General features: G+C 46.9%; 3 protein-coding genes across 3 annotated transcripts in view; 2 read left to right on the forward strand and 1 right to left on the reverse strand.

Moving 5' to 3' along the window:
* Positions 1 to 6,064, forward strand: part of ints6l (integrator complex subunit 6 like) — a gene marked incomplete at its 5' end in the record, with an annotated part of 17,304 nt that extends 11,240 nt beyond the window's left edge. The window contains 9 exon segments of the mRNA XM_084459592.1: positions 368 to 462; positions 856 to 966; positions 1,073 to 1,288; positions 1,968 to 2,094; positions 3,510 to 3,652; positions 4,065 to 4,287; positions 4,677 to 5,084; positions 5,566 to 5,659; positions 5,937 to 6,064. Of these exon segments, the coding sequence (XP_084315718.1) occupies positions 368 to 462; positions 856 to 966; positions 1,073 to 1,288; positions 1,968 to 2,094; positions 3,510 to 3,652; positions 4,065 to 4,287; positions 4,677 to 5,084; positions 5,566 to 5,659; positions 5,937 to 6,054 (1,535 nt within the window). The 3' untranslated portion in view covers positions 6,055 to 6,064.
* Positions 6,065 to 8,245: 2,181 nt separating this feature from the next.
* On the reverse strand, positions 8,246 to 11,171 carry mmgt1 (membrane magnesium transporter 1). Its single transcript, XM_084459489.1, has 4 exons — positions 11,067 to 11,171; positions 9,573 to 9,625; positions 9,261 to 9,364; positions 8,246 to 9,137 (listed from the first exon to the last, which is right to left on the reverse strand). Exons 1-4 carry the CDS (start codon positions 11,143 to 11,145, stop codon positions 8,978 to 8,980), a joined length of 396 nt encoding a protein of 131 aa, XP_084315615.1. The 5' UTR covers positions 11,146 to 11,171; the 3' UTR covers positions 8,246 to 8,977.
* A 429-nt stretch (positions 11,172 to 11,600) lies between these two features.
* taf7 (TAF7 RNA polymerase II, TATA box binding protein (TBP)-associated factor) overlaps positions 11,601 to 17,500 on the forward strand; it is a 13,481-nt gene continuing 7,581 nt past the window's right edge. The window contains exons 1-4 of the mRNA XM_084459387.1: positions 11,601 to 11,738; positions 11,909 to 11,985; positions 16,073 to 16,151; positions 16,618 to 16,751. Coding sequence (XP_084315513.1) covers positions 11,693 to 11,738; positions 11,909 to 11,985; positions 16,073 to 16,151; positions 16,618 to 16,751 — 336 coding nt within the window. The 5' untranslated portion in view covers positions 11,601 to 11,692. The remainder of the gene's footprint in view (positions 11,739 to 11,908; positions 11,986 to 16,072; positions 16,152 to 16,617; positions 16,752 to 17,500) is intronic.

Consider the following 17,500-nt stretch of genomic DNA (forward strand, 5'->3'; position numbering starts at 1 on the left):
TCTCTCTCCCTCTCTCTCCCTCTCCCTCTCCCTCTCTCTCTCCCTCTCTCCCTCTCTCCCTCTCTCCCTCTCCTTCTCTCTCTCTCTCTCCCTCTCTCCCTCCCCCCCCCCTCTCTCTCTCTAGGTGTTTGTAAACAGCAGTGTAAAAGCACAGTGATGTGTCGCAGCCCTTTGGCTACCTGAAAGCCAGTACCAAGTCTCACCTGTGTCAACCTCTTTGTCATGCCTTACAACTACCCTGTCCTCCTGCCACTCCTCGGTAAGAGATACTGCATGAGTGGGGTCTCGCCTGGTGATGTGTCTCTCTCTCGCGTGTCTCTCTCTCGCGCGTGTCTCTCTCTCAGTCTCCTTTGTCTTGTCTTCACAGATGACCTATTTAAAGTGCACAAACTGAAGCCAAATCCAAAATGGCGGCAGGCGTTCGAGGTCTACCTGAAGACCACGCCTCCTTACTTCCTCTTGGTAATGTGCTGCGCACGGCGTGCCGGGTCCTCTCACGCCTCCTCGTTTATACCCGCCTCTGCTTAGACGCCACCTGAAACTGTTATCTCTCTCTGCCTCTCTCTCTCTCTACCTCTCTCTCTCTCTCTCTCTCTCCCTCTCTCTCTCTCTCTCGCTCTCTCTCTCTCTCTCTCTCTCTCTCTCTCTCTCTGCCTCTCTCTCCCTCTCTCTCTCTCTCTCTCTCTCTCTCTCTCCCTCTCTCTCTCTCTCGTCTCTCTCTCTGCCTCTCTCTCCCTCTCTCTCTCTCTCTCTCTCTCTCTCCCTCTCCTTCTCTCTCTCTCTCTCTCTCCCCCTCTCTCTCTCTCTCTCCCCCCCTCTCTCTCTCTCTCTCTCTCTCTCTCTCCTTCCCCACAGCCCTTAAAGAAGGCCCTGAGGATGATGGGCGCGCCCAACCTCATCTCAGAGAACCTGGACTGTGGCCTGAGCTACAGCGTGATCTCCTACCTGAAGAAGCTCAGCCAGCAGGTGAGTCCTCCGCTCAAACACGCCTCCCCTGGCGGAGCAGACCTCCGCGGCCTCCGTCCCTAAAGCGCACCCGTAGCCAGCGTTAACGCCCCCCCCCCCCCCGTAGGCGAAGATGGAGTCGGACCGCCTGATCGTGTCCGTGGGGAAGAGGCCCCCCCAGGAGACGGGCATCAAAGTGAAGAACCAGTCCAGCGCGCTGTCCCTGGCCCACCGGCGGGACTTCACACAGCTGCTCCAGGGGGTCACCGGGGAGACGCCCCTCCGCCTGGCCGACCTCAACTTCAAGGAGTTCGCCGGCTTCCAGATCGCTCTGCTCAACAAGGTAGGGGTCAGGACGGGTCACTGGGACACGCACGTCCACCAGGGACAGTAGCACTGCTCAACAAGGTAGGGTGAGGACGGGTCTCTGGGACACGCGCGTCCACCAGGGACAGTAGCAGCTGACTCCTGCTTATACAATCCACATGTTTAAACATCTATCTGAGTAGCTACAGTAGGACTGGAATGAGGAACTGATTAGCGGGGCGGCTGTAGCTCAGTTGGTAGAGCGGGTCGTTCAATGATCGAAGGGTCAGCGGTTCGAATCCCAGCTCCGACTGTCCACATGTCGAAGTGTCCTTGAGCAAGACACCTAACCCCAAATTGCTCCCAATGAGCAGGTTAGCACCTTGCATGGCAGCTGCCGCCATTGGTGTGTGAATGTGTGTGTAAATGGGAGAATGAGCGGCTGTTGTAAAGCGCTTTGAGTGCCGCTAAGGTGGAAAAGCGCTATATAAGTGCCGTCCATTTAGTGCTGATAAGATAGTGTAAGGATGAGTGATGATGAATTCCAATGTACCTGTATTTGATACTGTATATATGGTAAATAAACTTTCTATTCTATTCTGTTCTATGAGATGACTGACGTGACGCTCTAAGGTTGTCATAGGAACAGGGAGACGGGGAAGAGGGGTCCTGGGTTCCCCTGGTTGTGATTTCGGTCGTCTGGTCTGTCCCCTCAGGAACTGAAGCCCCAGGCGTACCGGAACGCCTACGACATCCCCCGACGGAACCTTCTAGACCAGCTGACGCGCATGCGCTCCAACCTGCTGAGGACCACGCAGAAGCTGATCAGAGGACAGGACGAAGGTACGCTGCTTCCATCCTACATGCATTTACGACTCGTGAAACTATGCTCTGGAGGATAATAATACACGTGGTATTAAATTTTTTTTTTATTTAACCTTTATTTAACCAGATAAAAAGCCTTGAGATAAAATCTCTTTTACAATACTGACCTGGCCAAGAAGGCAGCAAAGTTTCACATTGAAAGACGCAAGGACATATAAAATACAGAGAACAACACAACTAAATATACAAACGGCGTAGAGCACGTGGGAACAATAAGAAATGAAGGTGTATTACTACATGAGCAGCTGGTGGTAAGGACTTCTGATCATTTCAGTTTAAAGCTGGCTAAAGGAATAAGTGTCATCAGTTTGAGGCTTGACTGAAGTTTAGGCTCTATTATGAAGTTTATCATCTACATCCGTAGACCTCAGACAGGTTTACAATACTTTATCACCATGGGGATAATCTACAATATTATCATAATCAACAGAATCATGGTCATATTGTGAGGATAAACTACAATAGACCTCTGGGCTGAGTTTCCCAGAGGCATCGTAGCGCTACGATGAACGCCATAGCTTAGGATGAACGTAGCGCTGCGATGCCTCTGGGAAACTCACCCCTGACCTGGTCCGTGTGTGTCTGACCTGGTTCATGTGTGTCTGACCTGGTCCATGTGTGTCTGACCTGGTCCGTGTGTGTCTGACCTGGTCCGTGTGTGTCTGACCTGGTTCATGTGTGTCTGACCTGGTCCATGTGTGTCTGACCTGGTCCATGCGTGTCTGACCTGGTTCATGTGTGTCTGACCTGGTCCATGTGTGTCTGACCTGGTCCGTGTGTGTCTGACCTGGTCCGTGTGTGTCTGACCTGGTCCATGTGTGTCAGACTATCTTCACCTCTGACCTGGTCCATGTGTGTCTGACCTGGTCCATGTGTGTCTGACCTGGTCCGTGTGTGTCTGACCTGGTCCGTGTGTGTCTGACCTGGTCCGTGTGTGTCTGACTATCTTCACCTCTGACCTGGTCCATGTGTGTCTGACCTGGTCCATGTGTGTCTGACCTGGTCCATGTGTGTCTGACCTGGTCCATGTGTGTCTGACCTGGTCCGTGTGTGTCAGACTATCTTCACCTCTGACCTGGTCCGTGTGTGTCTGACCTGGTCCGTGTGTGTCTGACCTGGTCCGTGTGTGTCTGACCTGGTCCATGTGTGTCTGACCTGGTCCGTGTGTGTCTGACCTGGTCCGTGTGTGTCTGACCTGGTCCGTGTGTGTCTGACCTGGTCCGTGTGTGTCTGACCTGGTCCGTGTGTGTCTGACCTGGTCCGTGTGTGTCAGACCTGGTCCGTGTGTGTCTGACCTGGTCCGTGTGTGTCTGACCTGGTCCGTGTGTGTCTGACCTGGTCCGTGTGTGTCTGACCTGGTCCGTGTGTGTCAGACTATCTTCACAGCATCCCCGTGTCTCAGATGGGGAACTATCAGGAGTATCTGAAGATGATGACCTCTCCGCTGAGAGAGATCGACCCTGACCAGCCCAAACGCATGCACACCTTCGGGAACCCCTTCAAACAGGACAAGAAGGTACGAGCGTGAAGACATTACTACTGGATATTGTTGTACTGGAGTATTTATTTATTGTTTATTGTTTGTCTGATGTTTATGTGGTCTGGCCGTGATACAATATATATAAATATATATAGATAAATAATATCCCTAGGGGATAATAAAGTACTTAGCTTGACTGGCTTACAGCGGGACATTGAAAATCAAATCATGTTCTCAGGAAATAGCATTTGCGTACTGGCTTCAATGGCACAGTCGGTATGCATAATAGAATTCTAATGTTATTTGCATGTAAAGTTGTGGATTAGAGTGGATTAGATTGCTTGAAATATACAGTACCTACAGTACACATTGACTACAGCAAGAGGGCTATTGTCTTTTAACGAACGAGAGCTAAAACGATTGATCTCATCTGGCTTTTGTCCAACAGGGGATGATGATCGACGAGGCGGATGAATTCATAATGGGCCCCCAGAACAAGAAGAGAGCGGGCGACCCCATCTCGGGCGCCGCCATGAAGAGGAGGCGGAGCATGTCCCCTCTGCTGCGCCGGCCGCAGACGCCGCCCGTCACCCCCAACCACGTGGCGGGGAAGGGACAGGCGGGCAGCCAGGGACAGACGGGACTCATCAAGCCCCTCCCACTGCACAAAGGTAGGAGAGAGGACATGCGAGATGAGGGGGACGGGATCATTTATTTACCTTTATTTAACCAGGAGATCCAGCTGAGATGAAGAATCTCTTCTTCAAGGGAGACCTGGTCAAGACAGGCAGCAGCGTAATTAAAAACACATAGTTACAGACAGACAACACAACATGGAAACGAAATTAAAAGAACTAAAACCACAAATGAGCATCGGGAACTCACACGTCTCATAAGTCTTAAAGGGGAAGTGTACAGGAACAGTGCTACAGGAAGTGACACTTGCATAGGAATGTAAACAGCATGAAGTTATGATACTGTAGGGTTGACATGATCCATACGAGGAAAGGATCTGCTTTGTCCATTGAGGTTGGTCATCACCCTCTACTGCCCCCCACAGGAGCGGAGGGGAACAGCGTGCTGGTCACCGAGAGTAACGGGGAGGGGGGTCCGGGGGAGGAGGCGGGGGACGGCTGGCCCGCAGAGGTGGACGGCGCGGAGGGGGGCGCGGCCTCGCTCGCCCCGGAGGAGCGGGCGGAGATGTGTGACGGGGAGGACGAGGACGGCGTGGAGGAGGACGGCGTGGACCAGGACGGCGCAGTGGAGGACGGCCTGGACGGGCGCGGCCCCGCGGACGGGCGGCAGAACTGCGAGGGCCTGAGCCCGCCGGGCCAGGAGGCGGCGCCGCCGGAGGGGGGCGGGGCGGACCCGGCCGCGCCCGGGATGGTGCTGCTGCTGCCGCCACTAGATGGCAGCAACGCGGAGCTGCGCTCACGGGTCATCAAGGAGGTCCGGAAACCTGGCCGGAGTGAGTATGAGACACACATACACACACACACACACACACACACACACACACACAGACACACACACACACAGACACACAGACATACATACGCACGCACGCACACACACACACGCACGCACGCACACACACACAGACATACATACGCACGTGCACACACACACACACACACACACACACACACACACACACACGCACGCACACACACACGCACACACACACACACACACACGTGTGCACACACACACACACACACAGACATACATACGCATGCACACACACACACAAACCATTAATACACATAATTGTATTTATTTATTTATTTGACCTTTATGTACCCAGGCAAAATCAATAAGAACAAATTCTTATTTGCAGTGATGATAATAGGTCAGAGTATTGGTGTAGCAGTTAGCTATGCTAATCCATGCATGTGTTTGATCATCTGGACCTCCTCTTACCCCTGCATGTGTCTGCTTGCCCCCAGACTACGACGCCATATTCCGGCTCCTGGAGGAGGTGAAAGGCCCGGTGGCCGTGCAGAGGTACTTCATCCATCACGCCATCAAAGAGGCTGCCAGGTAAGACCCTCAGGGAGAGACCGCACACAACAACGCAAACACAACAGGAAGTGACACTGCGTTGACCGACCTTGGGAATTTACAGTTTTTTATAAAGGTCTCTCTTTTTACTAAGTCTCCTCTCCTCTTCCCTTATCTCCCCTCTCATGTTCCCTCCTCTCCTCTTCCCTCCTTTCCTCCTCTCCTCCCCTCCTCTCCTCCCCTCCCCCCTCCTCTCCTCCTCCCCTCCCCCCTCCTCTCCTCCCCTCCCCCCTCCTCTCATCCTCTCTCCCCGCAGGTTTAAGAAGCGGGTGCTCATCCAGCAGCTGGAGACGGCCCTGGAGGAGATGGAGGAGAAGCAGATGGAGGAGAAGCAGGCGCCGTCCGCCCGTCTCAACAACGACCACGGCAGATAGTGAAGAGGAGCGCGCGTCCCTGCAAGACGGGGCAGGACACACAGAGAACCCTCCCACGGCGGACAGGACCGCCACGCCAGAGAACCCCGCCTCCTCACGCAACCCACCGTCTGGGCATGGAGAGGGCGCTAGATTGGAGGGGGAAGGGAGCGAACGTGGGACCTGCTGTCCTCGCGGGCTGATGTCCCTGTCCTCGCGGGCTGATGTCCCTGTCCTCGTGCTGTGACTCTGCACTGGTAGAGCTCACACCCAGAGGGGGAGGGTCAGGGGCTGTGCCCTGGGAGGGGGGCTACAGGCCTGGGGCAGGGGGAAGACCAGCTACCCAGGGGGGCTACTAACCTGGCTTCACCAGACCAAAGCAAAGGGTCTGGAGCTGCTGAGTTTGTTATCGATTTCAAAGGGGCGTTATCAACGGTCACACACCACAACGCCTCTGGACTCTGGATTGACCTGTAACCAATCAGAGCAACCGAACGTGGGTTAGTCGGCGTATCATCGTATCAAATGGGCAGTTGTTGTATCAAACCCGCCCCATATTAGATGAGCGGTTGTGATTGGCCCGGCGAATATCTGCCGGGTGGAACTCGGTCTGAATGGGGGTGTGGCCAGACTGACCTGCGGGGAGAAACGGAAGGTGAGCTCAGGTGATCAGGACAGCGACGCCGGGCGGTGGCGAGGGGCAGGGAACGACCACCAGGAGGTTCAGATGAGAGACTGAATGTAATCCTCTCCATTGACTGATGGCTTTGTTGGCCATATGACAAGATTTGTCCACAAACATGAATGAATTCACATTTCACACACGTACTGTCCAAACTCCTGTTCAACCAGGTATGGCACACAGCGCAGACAGGGCATTAGGGGACAGGGACAGGATTTGTCATGTGAGGCACACATTGGAACTCAGCTTTGCGTGATTTCTGAAAATGACCAGGCCAATCTGCAGACAAGCTGCAGGAAAGCTGACCAGGCCTAAATGACCAGGCCTAAATGACCAGGCCTAAATGACCAGGCCTAAGTGACCAGGCCTAAGTGACCAGGCCTAAATGACCAGGCCTAAATGACCAGGCCTAAATGACCAGGCCTTAGTGACCAGGCCTATCTGCAGACAAGCTGCAGGGAAACTGGGCTCATTGCGGTCCAGAGCAATAAGGAACTCAAGAGTCCATCTGATCAAGCAGTTTAACTGCTAACATAACGTCAGGCTCAAGACATATTTGAGGAAAGAAACATTCAGGCTACTGTGTACTAATCTTGAGTACCCAGAAGCTGTAACTGTGTACTGACTTAACCTGTGGCTCACATGAGAAATCGGATCTACCTCATATTGTTGTTGTTGTGCTGTCCTGCCTGTACGAGTGTTTGTGTTGCATGGAGTGATTTGGGCGGATAACGTCCTGTGTAGATCCACTGTCCCACCACGCAAGATGTCCTGAAAGCAATGATTTTCAACACGACATACTCAGAGCGACAAGGCTTCTTATGTCCGCTGTGCTCCGTGGTGTTCGTGGGCCTCGGTGAATCAGCGAGAGGATGCCAGCTGTTCGGTCTCGAGGGGCTTGAGCCTGCCCCCCCACCCCCACCCGCGGCCCCCCATCCTCGGCTCTCCACAATCTCTCCATTGATTCTTCTTCCTGGAAGCGTTAGGGGGAGACCAGGATCTCTGCCCCCCCGGCAGTCACCTGTTCTTGAACCGGCACAGCTGGTCAACCACCACCTGCTGCATATCCCATCACACGGACAAACACGAGCTAGCAAGTTCTCGTCTGGTCTTTACCGTGGAGTTTGTTTTTTTCCATTCAAGATGTTTACTTCTTTTTAATGTTCATAAAAATATAGAATATTTTCAGATGTTCATACCTGAACATAAAAAATATATTATTTTGGAAGAAATGTATAAAGCCCATTTTGTAGTCAGTTATATATAATGGAAAATTTTGACTTTTTTAAAGAAACAGAAAATGTTAAAAAATTAAAAAGATATTCCGAGGTGTGTGGGGTATATTGTGTACTGCAGCATGACTTGGTGTTTTAGCAGATTGCGCGTAGGAATATATTGCTCAAGCATGTTTCTCAAGAAATGTTCAGGGATTACACATTCTGTGCAATCATACATGTTACAAACTGCATATTGCAGACATTTATAGCCCGTGAAATGAACGATGTCTACAGGAACCATTGGTAAAATCTCTATGATTTTATTAAGTTAAAAACAATTTGTTGAGTCTTAAAAGGTAAAATGGAAAAAACATTGCCCAAACAAATGTACCATTAGTCTCTACATAGTGTTCACAGTATGATTGGACCTGCTGTTAACACTGCCCGTTCTCACACCCCTCAGTCCGGTCCAGCTGGTCTCTGTAACCCCCGACTCTGGATTGCATTCATTCATAGCGAGATTTACAGCTTCCTTAACTCAGATGGCCATGGAGTTCTCTTGAACAGAAGTAGAGGCCTATCGCCTCATAAGACAAATCTTAATTTCTGCAGAAAACATGAAAGATACTCAAGACAGCTGATCCAAGATGGAAACGTGGAGAATGAAATCCAAAACATCTCTCTACCCGTCTTCCAACAAAGAATGACAATTCCCCGATGCAACTAGAAGGGGTAGATGGGTAGGGGTGGGGTAGATGGGTAGGGGTGGGGTAGATGGGTAGGGGTAGATGTCTCACCTCCGTAAGACTAAGCAATCATAATTATATACAAACGAACCTGCCTGAAAATAAACCGAGGGGTTGGCACAGTCAAGAGCTAAATAGTTAACCACTTTTATGGAAAGAGATCCAGCGTATTGTACAGCATATTAATATATGTACAAAGACAGATTAAAGTGGAGGAAGAGGGCTCTTCCCTCCCTCTCACATCTAACCGAAAAGCTTGTGTGCACAGAAAAACAATACGTGGGTAGGAAAGGCCAGTCTCAGTGCAAATGCTCCAGCTTGCGTAGCCGCAGGGGGTTGGAGGCGAGGGCCTGGGCGTTGGGGACGCTGGAGGCTTCTGGGTCGAGGGTGCGGAAGAGCACACGACCCCGGTGATTGAACAGGTAGAAAGACGGGTGGTTCCTCAGTGTGTCAAACGTCCTTGAGAGCAGGGAAGAAAGTAGTAAGGTTTTTAATCATATTCAACCAGGTTAGCATTTATCACATGTAGTGGTAGGCAGGACAGATCTAGGTCGAGCGTGATGATACGTAATTGATACTTACTTGTTTTTCAGTTCTGAGGACGCATCCATGTCTTTGAACTCTCCAGCAATGTGGGCAATACCATAGCAGGTGACAACAAACGCTAACAAAGTCTGCAAGACAATCTGCGAAATCGAGAGTGTATTATGGTAATACATAGTATATTATATTAGTATAGTAATACATAGTATATTATATTAGTATAGTAATACATAGTATATTATATTAGTATAGTAATACATAGTATATTATATTAGTATAGTAATACATAGTATAATCTGGTTAAGAGCACAGCGGTCCAGTGTCTGCGGAGACAAAAGGATGACTACTCACGTCTATTGGTAGAGTTTCATTCTCTTTCTCTGTTAGACGCATGTAGGATCGATCTGGTGAAGACAGAGACAAGCCTATTAAGTTAACAGACCTTATTATCAACCACCTTGATACAGACACTGTTCATTGCTAGCTCGTTAGCTGAGCAGCTAATGTCACAGCCGAAATAAATGTAAGTTGCGGTTTGAATTGTAGCATCTAGTTGCAATGCCAACAGTACGACAACCTGATAACACCGGATAATAATCACATTTGATCAGATCAGAGTTGAGATGAGTTAACTGGAAGCTGCACCGTCGCGTCATTTTTTTTTCCCAACCAACTTCTGCCATAACCTCACCGCTGACTTGGGGTGCGTTCGTTTAGAAGATCGTTTCGTTCGTTTATAACTGGGAGGTGGCAAATTGCGACTTGCTAGGAATGATTAAATAAAACACCTCATGAACTCGCACTTCCTCGTCGCAAATTCGGATATGTTTCTCAGCCCCCAGTTGCTCAAATGCACTAGATATAACTAGGTAACTGTGATATAATGGTATATAGATATAACTAGGTAACTGTGATATAATGGTATATAGATATAACTAGGTAACTGTGATATAATGGTATATAGATATAACTAGGTAACTGTGATATAATGGTATATAGATATAACTAGGTAACTGTGATATAATGATATATAGATATAACTAGGTAACTGTGATATAATGATATATAGATATAACTAGGTAACTGTGATATAATGGTATATAGATATAACTAGGTAACTGTGATATAATGGTATATAGATATAACTAGGTAACTGTGATATAATGGTATATAGATATAACTAGTTAACTGTGATATAATGGTATATAGATATAACTAGTTAACTGTGATATAATGGTATATAGATATAACTAGGTAACTGTGATATAATGGTATATAGATATAACTAGGTAACTGTGATATAATGGCATATAGATATAACTAGGTAACTGTGATATAATGGTATATAGATATAACTAGGTAACTGTGATATAATGGTATATAGATATAACTAGGTAACTGTGATATAATGGTATATAGATATAACTAGGTTACTGTGATATAATGGTATATAGATATAACTAGGTAACTGTGATATAATGGTATATAGATATAACTAGGTAACTGTGATATAATGGTATATAGATATAACTAGGTAACTGTGATATAATGGTATATAGATATATCTAGGTAACTGTGATATAATGGTATATAGATATAACTAGGTAACTGTGATATAATGGTATATAGCTCGAATGCACACAGGTCGGAGGTGGGTATTTTGCGACTTGCCACCTCCGACCACAAACGAACGCACCATTGTACGCAGTCTGGCTGGTGAGACCATGACAGGCCGCAATGTCCCATTCATGCTCAGCCGATATAGAAACCTTGATTGTGGCCCGAGTATAAAACAAATGCAACTGGGTGTTTCTCTTATTTGTCCCCCCCCCATGCCATACTCACGTTGTGCCGCTGAGAAGGCTGCATGGGCCAAAGCGAACAGACCAAAACCCACAACACCTTTCCAAAAAGACGAAGCCATCTTCCAGAGGAGAACCGTGTGTGATTCGAGCCTAGCCTCAAAAAGGAGACTCACTTCCGGTTGCGTGTTTCCTTCTAACTTCAAAATAAATGTCACGAAAGAAATAGTGCCTTTTTTTTAAATTGTAAACACGAGTAAAATATTATTTTTCTTACATTTAAAATACTGTAAAGCTATATAATAAACACCATAACACTGCACAGCCAGCAATGCAGTCATTTGATCACGAGTCACCCCGGAAGTGAAAAAGTCAATTCGAAATAAAAGTCCTCAAAGGATTTCCAAAGGAATCATTCTAAACACTGTATACTTCTAGCATGATTCCGAATATATTTTTCCCTTTCCTTCGTGAACTCTTATTTTGAAGCTTTTCCAATTTTCCTCACTTAGAGGTTGAGTCCTCAAACTGTCCAGCAGGTGGCGCCAGAGAGCAGAGTCCGTCTCCAGAACAACAATCCTCCTTCACCGTGTTCTGCTTGTTGAGGTGTTGTTTTATCAGTTATCACTATTAATTTGTTGTTGTTGTTGGGCTCGCCGAGGTGTTTCAATGAGTTCTCAGGGTAAGAAGACAAAAATGACCTCCAAACTAAAAGGTAAGTTATTTATATTTGGAGGAATGGACTTACGTTCTAACAAGATAGCATACATGCTAGCTAGCTACTAGCTAGAAGGCCTATTACTCCAGCTGGTTAGGCTAGCTATGCTAACTACTATCAGTGTGATTGATGTCCCTGATGATCAAGCTGCTCTGTTCTGATCGTAGTGGGGAAGCTCGGCTCGAAAAACAAAGAGGATGCCCCGCATGAGCTGGAAAGTCAGTTCGTCCTTCGGCTTCCTACGGTAAAGATTTGCGAGTCAGCTACCAACACTATCACCAACACTATCACACTACCAACACTATCACACTATCACACTAGTAACTCAGCTACCAACACTATCACCAACACTATCACCAACACTATCACACTAGTACAACTCAGCTACCAACACTATCACCAACACTATCACCAACACTATCACACTACCAACACTATCACCAACACTATCACACTACCAACACTATCACACTACCAACACTATCACACTACCAACACTATCACACTAGTAACTCAGCTACCAACACTATCACACTAGTACAACTCAGCTACCAACACTATCACACTACCAACACTATCACCAACACTATCACACTACCAACACTATCACACTAGTACAACTCAGCTACCAACACTATCACACTAGTAACTCAGCTACCAACACTATCACACTAGTACAACTCAGCTACCAACACTATCACACTAGTAACTCAGCTACCAACACTATCACACTAGTAACAACTCAGCTACCAACACTATCACACTAGTACAACTCAGCTACCAACACCATCACACTAGTAACTCAGCTACCAACACTATCACACTAGTAACTCAGCTACCAACACTATCACACTAGTACAACTCAGCTACCAACACCATCACACTAGTAACTCAGCTACCAACACTATCACACTAGTAACTCAGCTACCAACACTATCACACTAGTACAACTCAGCTACCAACACTATCACACTAGTAACTCAGCTACCAACACTATCACACTAGTAACTCAGCTACCAACACTATCACACTAGTAACTCAGCTACCAACACTATCACACTAGTAACTCAGCTCCCAACACTATCACACTAGTAACTCAGCTACCAACACTATCACACTAGTAACTCAGCTACCAACACTATCACACTATAGCAACTCAGCTACCAACACTATCACACTAGTAACAACTCAGCTACCAACACTATCACACTAGTAACTCAGCTCCCAACACTATCACACTAGTAACTCAGCTACTAACACTATCACACTAGTAACTCAGCTACCAACACTATCACACTAGTAACTCAGCTACCAACACTATCACACTAGTAACTCAGCTACTAACACTATCACACTAGTAACTCAGCTACCAACACTATCACACTAGTACAACTCAGCTCCCAACACTATCACACTAGTAACAACTCAGCTACCAACACTATCACACTAGTACAACTCAGCTACCAACACCATCACACTAGTAACTCAGCTACCAACACTATCACACTAGTAACTCAGCTACCAACACTATCACACTAGTAACTCAGCTACCAACACTATCACACTAGTACAACTCAGCTACCAACACTATCACACTAGTAACTCAGCTACCAACACCATCACACTAGTAACTCAGCTACCAACACTATCACACTAGTACAACTCAGCTACCAACACTATCACACTAGTACAACTCAGCTACCAACACTATCACACTTGTAACTCAGCTACCAACACTATCACACTAGTAACTCAGCTACCAACACTATCACACTAGTAGCAACTCAGCTACCAACACTATCACACTAGTAACTCAGCTACCAACACTATCACACTAGTACAACTCAGCTACCAACACTATCACACTAGTAACTCAGCTACCAACACTATCACACTAGTAACACAGCTACCAACACTATCACACTAGTACAACTCAGCTACCAACACCATCACACTAGTAACTCAGCTACCAACACTATCACACTAGTAACTCAGCTACCAACACTATCACACTAGTACAACTCAGCTACCAACACTATCACACTAGTACAACTCAGCTACCAACACTATCACACTAGTAACTCAGCTCCCAACACTATCACACTAGTAACTCAGCTCCCAACACTATCACACTAGTAACTCAGCTACCAACACTATCACACTAGTAACTCAGCTTCCAACACTATCACACTAGTAACTCAGCTCCCAACACTATCACACTAGTAACTCAGCTCCCAACACTATCACACTAGTAACTCAGCTACCAACACTATCACACTAGTAACTCAGCTTCCAACACTATCACACTAGTAACTCAGCTACCAACACTATCACACTATAGCAACTCAGCTACCAACACTATCACACTAGTAACAACTCAGCTACCAACACCATCACACTAGTAACTCAGCTACCAACACTATCACACTAGTAACTCAGCTACCAACACTATCACACTAGTAACTCAGCTACCAACACTATCACACTAGTAACTCAGCTACCAACACTATCACACTAGTACAACTCAGCTACCAACACTATCACACTAGTACAACTCAGCTACCAACACTATCACACTAGTAACTCAGCTACCAACACTATCACACTAGTAACTCAGCTACCAACACTATCACACTAGTAACTCAGCTACCAACACTATCACACTAGTAACTCAGCTACCAACACTATCACACTAGTAACAACTCAGCTACCAACACTATCACACTAGTAACTCAGCTACCAACACTATCACACTAGTAACTCAGCTACCAACACTATCACACTAGTAACTCAGCTCCCAACACCATCACACTAGTAACTCAGCTACCAACACTATCACACTAGTAACTCAGCTACCAACACTATCACACTAGTAACTCAGCTACCAACACTATCACACTAGTAACAACTCAGCTACCAACACTATCACACTAGTAACTCAGCTACCAACACTATCACACTATAGCAACTCAGCTACCAACACTATCACACTAGTAACAACTCAGCTACCAACACTATCACACTAGTAACTCAGCTACCAACACTATCACACTAGTAACTCAGCTACCAACACTATCACACTAGTAACTCAGCTACCAACACTATCACACTAGTAACTCAGCTACCAACACTATCACACTAGTAACTCAGCTACCAACACTATCACACTAGTAACTCAGCTACCAACACTATCACACTAGTAACTCAGCTACCAACACTATCACACTAGTACAACTCAGCTACCAACACTATCACACTAGTAACTCAGCTACCAACACTATCACACTAGTACAACTCAGCTACCAACACTATCACACTAGTACAACTCAGCTACCAACACTATCACACTAGTACAACTCAGCTACCAACACTATCACACTAGTAACAACTCAGCTACCAACACTATCACACTAGTACAACTCAGCTACCAACACTATCACACTAGTAACTCAGCTACCAACACTATCACACTAGTACAACTCAGCTACCAACACTATCACACTAGTACAACTCAGCTACCAACACTATCACACTAGTAACAACTCAGCTACCAACACTATCACACTAGTAACTCAGCTACCAACACTATCACACTAGTAACTCAGCTACCAACACTATCACACTAGTAACTCAGCTACCAACACTATCACACTAGTAACTCAGCTACCAACACTATCACACTAGTAACTCAGCTACCAACACTATCACACTAGTAACTCAGCTACCAACACTATCACACTAGTACAACTCAGCTACCAACACTATCACACTAGTAACTCAGCTACCAACACTATCACACTAGTAACTCAGCTACCAACACTATCACACTAGTAACTCAGCTACCAACACTATCACACTAGCAGCAACTCAGCTACCAACACTATCACACTAGTACAACTCAGCTACCAACACTATCACACTAGCAGCAACTCAGCTACCAACACTATCACACTAGTACAACTCAGCTACCAACACTATCACACTAGCAGCAACTCAGCTAGCTAACGTTAGCTACCCCTACCCAACTCCCCTTCCCTCCCCCTACCCAACTCCCCTTCCCTCCCCCTACCCAACTCCCCTTCCCTCCCCCTACCCAACTCCCCTTCCCTCCCCCTACCCAACTCCCCTTCCCTCCCCCTACCCAACTCCCCTTCCCTCCCCCTACCCAACTCCCCTTCCCTCCCCTACCCAACTCCCCTTCCCTCCCCCTACCCAACTCCCCTTCCCTCCGTGTGCAAGGCGGATCACCTTGAATGCAGTTATTTGTGTGAATGCTATGTACATTTGTGTGAACTCCCACTCCACATATTATAGTGATCTCTCTCTCACAGGAATATGCCTCCACGGTGAGAAGGATTGCCCAGTCGGGCAGTATGAACCTGAAAGACAGACTCACCATCGAGTTGCATGGTAGGTTAAGCTGCTGAAATGGAAAACCTTGCTAATGCTGGTCAAATATATGTAAAGAAGAGCAACTCTAATGTTCTCCTCCTGACCCTAATGTACTCCTCCTGACCCTAATGTACTCCTTCTGACCCTAATGTACTCCTTCTGACCCTAATGTACTCCTTCTGACCCTAATGTACTCCTTCTGACCCTAATGTACTCCTTCTGACCCTAATGTACTCCTTCTGACCCTAATGTACTTCTTCTGACCCTAATGTACTCCTTCTGACCCTATTGTACTCCTCCTGACCCTAATGTACTCCTTCTGACCCTAATGTACTCCTTCTGACCCTAATGTACTCCTTCTGACCCATTTGTCCTATCGAGTTACTCAGAAAGCATCCTAGCATATTTACTTCCTGTATTGATGGCATGTAGTGTGCTTGGCTCATGCATGATGACATCATATCCTATCGTGCCCCATCGGCAGCTGATGGTCGTCATGGTATCGTGAGGGTGGACCGTGTCCCACTGGCTAGTAAACTCGTGGACCTGCCCTGTATCCTGGAGTCCCTGAAGACAGTTGACAAGAAGACCTTCTATAAGACTGCCGACGTCTGTCAGGTAAGGCGGTGGGATTTACTCAAACACAATATTTTGCTACTCTTGCATGTTGGTTTGAGCACTAGATTATGCTCTTAAGTCACTTGTGTGGAAAGGAGATGCACTTCTGGCGAGTAGTAGTACACTGACTTCCTACATGAAATGCAATTATTCAATTAATCAATCAAAGCTTTATTTGTAAGGCGCATTTCATACCCAGAGGCAGCACAATGCGCTTTACACCTCTCAACAAGGCGATCGAGCAAGCGCCTGGAGTATGTTTGTCTACCGGCTAAGAACATTTATAAAGCAATACATTACATTAAATTACATTTCAGAGTAAGAGAGGCTAAAAAGCATCATAGGAGAGAGGACATTCTACGGACATGCTACGACATCCACAGCAGACACGGGGGTATCTATCGGACTCCGGGAGGTCTGCTGGAGACAGTGGGGCATCCACTGGACCTGGTTAGAAGATAGGAGGGAGAGAGAGAGGCACTAGGGAGAGGGAAGGCATTATTGTAAGTCACTTTTGATAAAAGCATCTGCTTAATGACTAATGTAAATGTAAAGTAACACTCCAATGCATTGTAATAAGGAAGCAAATGCACTCTTGGGGACAACAATTAAAAACCTACAAGAACCGCAGGGTCTACTTAAAGTATATCCACATCCAGAGTTATCTACAGTTGTTCATTTCTCTGTGGCTCTTCATGGTGTTTTGTGTGTGTGGGGTTCTGTGTTGTGTGTGTGGGGTTCTGTGTTTT

Source organism: Borostomias antarcticus (assembly GCF_949987555.1).
Source record: "Borostomias antarcticus genome assembly, chromosome: 28".
Classification (NCBI taxonomy): Eukaryota; Metazoa; Chordata; class Actinopteri; order Stomiiformes; family Stomiidae; genus Borostomias; species Borostomias antarcticus.

Excerpts from the sequence above, each read along its gene's own strand:
- mmgt1 (XM_084459489.1), bottom strand. The coding sequence starts at position 11,145 with ATGGCTTCGTCTTTTTGGAAAGGTGTTGTGGGTTTTGGTCTGTTCGCT. Across the intron at positions 9,365-9,572 it reads ATGAAACTCTACCAATAGAC|ATTGTCTTGCAGACTTTGTT; the intron begins GTGAGTAGTCAT and ends TCGATTTCGCAG. Across the intron at positions 9,138-9,260 it reads TCCTCAGAACTGAAAAACAA|GACGTTTGACACACTGAGGA; the intron begins GTAAGTATCAAT and ends CCTGCTCTCAAG.